The 7,500-nt window shown below is 50.8% G+C and overlaps 2 protein-coding genes across 2 annotated transcripts in view; both read left to right on the top strand.

Annotated features, from left to right (window-relative positions):
• Positions 1-919, top strand: part of LOC138865387 (uncharacterized) — a 926-nt gene extending 7 nt beyond the window's left edge. The window contains exons 1-2 of the mRNA XM_070135736.1: positions 1-97; positions 406-919. The exon at positions 1-97 is cut by the window's left edge and continues 7 nt beyond it. Of these exons, the coding sequence (XP_069991837.1) occupies positions 1-97; positions 406-919 (611 nt within the window). The remainder of the gene's footprint in view (positions 98-405) is intronic.
• LOC113823762 (uncharacterized) overlaps positions 1-7,500 on the top strand; it is a 378,033-nt gene that overhangs the window by 35,689 nt on the left and 334,844 nt on the right. The gene's annotated exons all lie outside the window — the stretch shown is intronic.

The raw sequence follows: 7,500 nt of genomic DNA, 5'->3' as shown, positions 1-7,500 counted from the left end.
AGGTCAGGCGCCAGATGACCGCGCAGTACCTGTGTGAATGGTTCCCCGCCCTGACCCATTCACCTGTCAGCATTAAGGACCGCCTCCTTGTCCCTCGGTACCGCCTCCCTGAGACCCACGTTTCTTCCCCCTCCTCCCTCTCAGCCGTCCGCTCCCCTACCGCGCCCACGTTCCTCCCTCCCCAACCCCCTGCTCAGCCGTCCACCCCTACCCGCCAACACTTCCCTCCTGTCCCCAACCCCCTACTCAGCCGTCCACCCCCCCCCCCCCCTACCCCGCCCTTGCACCTGCTCTATTCACCGATCCACGCCCCCAACCGCCTCCCACGTATCCGCCCATTCTCTAATCCCCGCTCTCGGCCGGCCCCTCGGGAGATCCGTCTATTCTCCCTCTCTCGCCCTCCAGGTACCCTCATACACCTTACCAATCTTCCAATCAACGCGCACACACATACCCAATTCTCCAGCCCACGCTACCACGCACGCCCTCCTGTGAACACTGCAAGTCTCAACAACTCGCATGCTCTTCTGCCTGTACACCCACAGATTCCCCACCCATAGATTCCCCACCCACAGATTCCCCACCCACAGATTCCCCACCCATAGATTCCCCACCCACAGATTCCCCACCCATAGATTCCCCACCCACAGATTCCCCAGCTATAGATTCCCCACCCATAGATTCCCCACCACCCACTAGAGATTCCCCACCCACAGATTCCCCAACATATCAACCACCGCCCGCCCCCATACGCTCACCCGTTCTCCAGCCCACGTTCCGAGCTCCTTCCAGACGCCCACCCCTTCTCCAACCCACGTTCTCAACCTTCCCCCATATACCCACTCTTTCCTCCACCCACTTCAACGACTCCTTATCCTCCTTCCCTGCTCCCCACTTCACACTTAAACCCTGCCACTGACCCTGCCCTTTATCCTCTCCCATCACACTTTACCCACTTCCTCCCCCCCTTATCCTCGTCCCCACCCATACCCACGCCCCACCCTTATCCTCTCCCCCACACGTCCCGCTCTTATTCTCTTCCCCCCCCTTTCCCCCCCACCCCCTCCCACCTTATCCTTATCCTCAACCCCACACGTCCGTTTTATTCGCTCACTTTATTCCTCTCATCCTCCTCCTCACTTTTTACCCTCTCCTCTACTACGTCCTGGTTTTATCTTTTCCCTTGTTCTTCCACTTATCCCACTCCCACTCGTCCTCACCCATACCTCCACCCAAACCCGCGCGCCCGCCCACGCCCGCCCGCCGCACGCCCAAGGTTGAGCGGGGACCTTGCATCACCGCGCGCCATCCACCGGGGCCGAGCGCGCGAACTCCGGAAATCAAGAACGATAAGCCAGTGTTCCAGCGCCACAAGAGGCTCTCGTCAGGATGCCGGCGAGATGAGATGTCCGTCCGTTTAGAAATCGCTACATTGCTCGGTGTAGCGGTGTAGCGGTATGGCGGGTGTAGCGGTGTAGCGGTGTAGCGGGCGTAGCGGTGTGGCGGGTGTAGCGGTGTAGCGGTGTGACGGTGATAGGCAAGGTAGTGGAGGGTGTGACGATGGTGGTGACGACGATAGTGATGGAAAGGATTATGATGATGATGATGATAATAGGATGATGATGATGTTAATAGCGATAATGAAGACAATAATTTCGAAGACGATGACGGTAAAAAACAACAAAAGTAATAACAAAATCAACAACAACAACGATAATAGTGATAAAATCAAACCGAGTAGAAACAAAAAAACAACAACACATACACACCCACACACAATCCCATCAAACGAGATCCAATCGGGTGTGATTCGCGAGAGGCCCAAAGAGTGAGGAAAACGACCGTCTTTAGCCAGAGGGAGAGGGGGAGGGAGAGGGAGAGGGAGAGAGAGAGAGAGAGAGAGAGAGAGAGAGAGAGAGAGAGAGAGCGAGAGAGAGACAGAGAGAGAGAGAGAGAGAGAGAGAGAGAGAGAGAGAGAGAGAGAGAGAGAGAGAGAGCGAGAGAAAGCAGAGAGAGAGAGAGAGAGATGGAGATCGAGAGAGCAGAGAGATTGAGCAGAGTAGATTAATAGAGAGAGAGAGAGAGAGAGAGGAGAGAGAGAGAGGAGAGAGAGAGAGAGAGGAGAGAGAGAGGAAAGAGAGAGAGAGAGGAGAGAGAGAGAGAGAGAGAGAGAGAGAGAGAGAGAGAGAGAGAGAGAGAGAGAGAGAGAGAGGAGAGAGAGAGGTATGTAGGTAACTGCGTGTCTGTGAGCGCGCGAACCGTGAGCCGCTCATCTGACCTACACACTGTTTGTGTCCAGGCTCCAGGATCCTGCGTGGAGGCTACGGCACGAGGGGGGAGGGGGTGTAAGGGGAGGTAGGGGAGAGGGAGGTTGCCACGGCATTGTGTGGGAGGGGGTGTAAGGGGAGTTAGGGAGAGAAGGCTACGGCACTGGGGGAGGGGTGTAAGGGAGGTAGGGAGAGAGGGGAGTGTAGGGGGAGGAAGGAGGAATTGGCGCAGGAAAGATGGGATGGGGGTGGAGTTGGAAATGATAAAAATAATACGATGATGATGATTATATCAACAACAACAAAGAGTAACAGCAGCAGGAAGAAGAAGGCCCAACGACGACATTAGAGAGAAGGCAAAGAAGGACCAGAAAGAAGGGTGGGGAAGAGTTACAGAAGAAAGCATGAGGGATGTGGAATGAGAAGGTGGAAGGCAAGAAGAAATAGGAAGTAGGAAGAGCAAGGCAAGGAAGAAAAGAAAAAAAGGAAGATAAAGAAAGGGAAGAGTATGCTGAAGAAGAAAAGAAGAAAAAGAAGAGGAAGAAGAAGGACCAGTTTCCAAATCTCTCCCTTTATCTATTTATCCATGTGTTTGTGTGTATGTGTGTGTGTGTGCGCGCGTGCGTGCGTGCGTGTGTGTGTGATAGGCCCGGAGTTTGGCGGGAGAACACTCAGGCGGCCAAGCAGTGTTGCCAAATTTAGTGTGTGCACTTAACCTTTTGCTGCATACACGCCCATAGTGCCAAATGTCGCTTGCGGCGGGACTCGTGTCTCCCTCTGGGATAATCACTCGCGAGCTTTACGTGTAATCCTTTGTCGCATTTTGCCGAAGCTCTTCCGAAGGCGCGCGGGGCTTGCATAATTGCGATTCCGGAGCGAGAGAGACTTCCCTTTCCGTTTTTTCCCTTCGTTTGGACCACGGATTGTGAGAGAACGTGGCAGGTCTGTGTGGTCGGATAAACACCGCCCCACTCTCACAGGGAGATTAATTACCTTCCGTCAAGGTAAACTGACGAGCGAGAATAGATGAGGGATGGATAATGGGAATGGTTGTGAGGGAAAAAAAGGGGAGTTGTGCAAGGAACGCAACTTTTGGTTGTGGGTAATCTCATCTTTCATTGTGGGGGAGGGTGGGTGAAAGAGGAAAGGGAGAGGGAAAGGGATAAAGAGGAGAGTTGAGAAGAGAAAAGAAAGGGGAGAGAAGAGACAAGAAAGAGAGAAGAGAAAACAAACGATAAACAGTGAAGTGAGAGACAGGGATAGATAGAGAAACGGTAACAAACATAAATTTACCAAACAAACAAACGCATAAAATCAGATAGCCACAGACAAAGACAAAGACAAGACAGACAGAAACACAGACAGACAGACAAACAGACAATGGTAGACAGACAAACCCCACGAGAGATGCGCAGTGAATTGACATCACTTATAGGTCCGGGCGAGGAAATTCCAACGGGAACGACGCCATTCCCCGCGCAACGAAAAAAGGATGGTACGAATGATGGGGAGGGGAGGGAGGGAGGATGAGGGAAGGAGGGAGATGGGAGGGGGGGAAGGGGGAGGAGGGAAGAAGGAAAGGTGGAGAGGAGAGAGGAGAGAGTGAGGGAAGGAGAAGATTGTGGGAGGGAAGGAGAGGAGAGGAGGGAGAGGAAAGGTGGGGAGGGAAGGAGAGGAGAGGAGGGAAGGGAAAGGTGGGGAGGGAAGGAGAGGGAGGGGAAAGGAAAGGTGGTGGGAGGATGGAGGGAGAGAGACGAGAGAGAGGAGGGGAAGGGAAAGGAAGGGAGAGGAGGGAGGAGGGGAGGTGAGGGAAGGGAAAGGAGGGCGGAGAAGGACGGGAAGGGGAGGGAATGAAAACGAAGATTAGGGAAGGGAAGGGAGAGGAGGGGAAGTACTCCTTACTCTTTACCCCTTCCCCCTTCCCCCTTCCCCCTTCCCCCTTCCCCTTACTCCCCTCGAACCCCGGGGCTTTCCACCAGCGCACCGAGCGCCCCTAGGCAGCGTCTGGCATCCAGGAAATGGCCAGTGGAGGGAATTAGGGCCAGTGCAATGTTGCTAGACGAGTGAGCCGCTCTTTTGTTGCAATGGTCTTTTGGCGCGGGGATGGGCGGCCGAGACGGGGTCAAGGTGGGGTTGCTCGGGGGTTAGGGGGGAGGGGGAGGGGTGGATAGGGTGGAGGGAGGAAGGATGGGATTGGGGGGGTTAGGGTAAGGGCGGGGTTGGGTGGTTAGGGGTGAGGATGGGGTAGGGGGTAGGGGAGGGATGGAAATTTGAGGGTGGGATCGAGGGGTTTTAGGGGTGGATGGGGAAGGGGTAGGGGGATAGGGGATGAGATCGGGGGAGTTAGGGGTGGATGGGGATAAGGGGGTCCTGAGTGGGATTGGGGTGGTGATTGGGGTAGGATAAGTTGTGGAGAGGGATTTGGGAGTAAGGGGGGAGTGAGGTAGGAGTGGCCAGAGAAGGTGCAAGGGTGGCTGAGGTTCTATGGGGGAGGGAGGGGGAAGGACGATGTTGTACACGGGCGGAGGGTCAAGAATTGAAGAGGGTGGCTATGACGGAGGGACAGGGGGAGGGGGAGGGAGGGGAGGGGAGGTGAAGGGTTGAGGGAGGATGAGGTTGGATGGAGGAAAGAAGGAAGGGGGGGAGGGGAGGGAGGGGAGAGAGATAGTGGCGGGGAAGGGAGTTGAATGAAGATGGATGGATAACGAAGAAAAAGAAATTGGTTCAGGAAATGTGCTTTGGAATTATTTGTTGTCTTATTTTCTTTTATTCGCTCTTTTAGGTGACACTAATTGTTTCAAATTATGATGAAGATAACCACAATGAAAAAAAACGTTATTTTCAATACCATTTTTGCTTCACGTTTCCCATCGTTATACAAAGTTCGGTATAAAAATGATGCTCATATCAAAGAGATCATTAAAGAAATTTAATTCGTAAGGCGATTATGAAACAAATATAATTCGCGAGGATGTAAAACGTTTTTTTCTCTTTCAACGCCAGCAGGTAATGTTGAAAATGAAAATAACCGTCATTTCCCGCGCCGCAGTATTCTCACCGTAGATGAGTCTCGCTCGTGTGATTTCATTTTAACGGTTATCAAATTGCAATTAAGATCTTTTTCTTTTCGCCGGCCTTCGTCATTTTTGGATTCGCTATTATCGAAAGATGATATTAACTCTGGTCGAATTACGTTTTCCATTTTCATTTTCTTTTTTCTTGCTGTTGCCATGACATTTAGTTATTCTCACCAACGACGCATCATGTGATGACGTCATCCCGAAGTGAAAGTGAACCTCTGGCTTATATGCACCACGCACTCCCTCGCCCTCCCCCCTCTTTTCCCCTTTCGATTCCTTATTATTGTTATTATTATTATTATTATTATTATTATTATTATTATTATTATTATTATTGTTGTTGTTGTTGTTGTTATTGTTGTTGTTGTGATAAAAAATAATGTTGTTGTTCCTATTTTTGTTGTTATTATTGTTGTTGCTTTATTTTACTTAGATAATCCATCGTTTTAGTAGTTTCTTTCTTTTCAATTTTTATAAAGTCATTCGTCTTTGTCTTATTTCTTTTTCTTCTTCATCTTCTACTCCTTCTCCTCCACCTCCTCCTCCTCCTCCTCCATCTCCCTCCTCCTCTTTCCTCTCTCCTTTCCTCCTCCTCCTCCTCCACCTACTCCCTCTCCTCTTCATCTCTCCTCCTCCTCCTCCTACTACTACTCCTCCACCTACCCTTCCTCTCTGCTCCTCCTCCTCCTCCTTCTCTTCCTCTCCCCGATCTCACCCCTTCACCCATCCCCCGCATCTACCTACCCACCCACCCTCCTCCCTTCCCACCCCTCCCCCTCCCCCAAGCCTCCCTTGTTCTCCAATGTTTATATCTCGTCTTGTTATTGTCTCTCGCTCGTGCCCGAATAAGGGAGACGTTGCCCTTCTCGCCTCGCACCCCCAGTCCTCTTGCCCGCCTGCCCGCTTGCCCGCCTGACTGACTGCCTGTCTGCTTGCCCGCCTGACTGCTTGCCCGCCTGACTGCCTGCCTGCTTGCCCGTCTGACTGACTCCTTGCTTGCCCGTCTGACTGACTGACTGCTTGCCTGCCTGCCTGCTTGCCCGCCTGACTGACTGCCTGCTTGCCCGCCTGACTGACTGACTGCTTGCCCGCCTGACTGACTGCCTGTCTGCTTGCCCGCCTGCCTGCTTGCCCGCCTGACTGACTGCCTGCTTGCCCGCCTGAGTGACTGACTGCTTGCCCGCCTGACTGACTGCCTGTCTGCTTGCCCGCCTGACTGACTGCCTGTCTGCTTGCCCGCCTGACTGACTGCCTGTCTGCTTGCCCGCCTGACTGCTTGCCCGCTTGCCCGCCTCTCCGCATATGGACTGGGGGGGGTGTCCTTCTAGCGTTTGTTTGTTTGACGGGTTGTATTGGTGGGTTGGTTGTATGATTGTTTGTTTGTTTGGTGCGGTGGTTGATTGTTTGTTTGGTGGGTTAATTGTTTATTGGATTGATTGATTGTTTGTTTGTTTGATGGGGTGGTTGATTGTTTGTTTGGTGGGTTAATTGTTTATTGGATTGGTTGATTGTTTGTTTCTTTGTTTGGTGGAGTGGTTGATTGTTTGTTTAGTGGGTTAATTGTTTAGTGGGTTATTTGGTTGATAGTTTGTTTGTTTGTGCGTCTGGTTAATTATTTGTTTGTTTAGCTTTTAGATAGATTGTCTCGTCATTGTTTTTTTGTGCGTGTGTTATTTCTTTATTTTTGTTTGTTTGTTATCGTCTTTGTTGTTTTTCGTTTGATTATTATATAGTTCCGTTGCTTTTGTATATTTTAGTTATTATTATTATTATTAATTATAATTGTCATCATAATTATTAATCATCATAATCGTCATCACCATAATCGCAATAATTTTGAATACAGTCATTATCATTCTTTGTTCGCTAGCTAATTCGAACACAATTTTCTTCATTGTTTCATAATTTCCTGCGTTCAGATTTCGTGGTTTTACTTTTTTTTCTTTTTTTTTTTTGGTCTGAATCTTTTTATTATTTTCTTAGTTTTCTAGGAATTCAGAGGAATGAGGGGGGTAGGGGAGGGAGGGGGGTATTATAGTTCTCTAGTGCGGGGATTAGGGGTCAGGGAAGGGGGGGAAAGAGGGAAGGCATAGAGAAAGGGAAAGGGGAAGGGTGATAAAAAGGGAAAGTGAAAGGGGAGAGGAAAAGGGGAA

Source organism: Penaeus vannamei, chromosome 2 (assembly GCF_042767895.1).
Source record: "Penaeus vannamei isolate JL-2024 chromosome 2, ASM4276789v1, whole genome shotgun sequence".
Lineage (NCBI taxonomy): Eukaryota > Metazoa > Arthropoda > Malacostraca > Decapoda > Penaeidae > Penaeus > Penaeus vannamei.
Note: the sequence above shows the minus strand (reverse complement) of the source record. Positions and strands in the feature narration are given on the sequence as shown.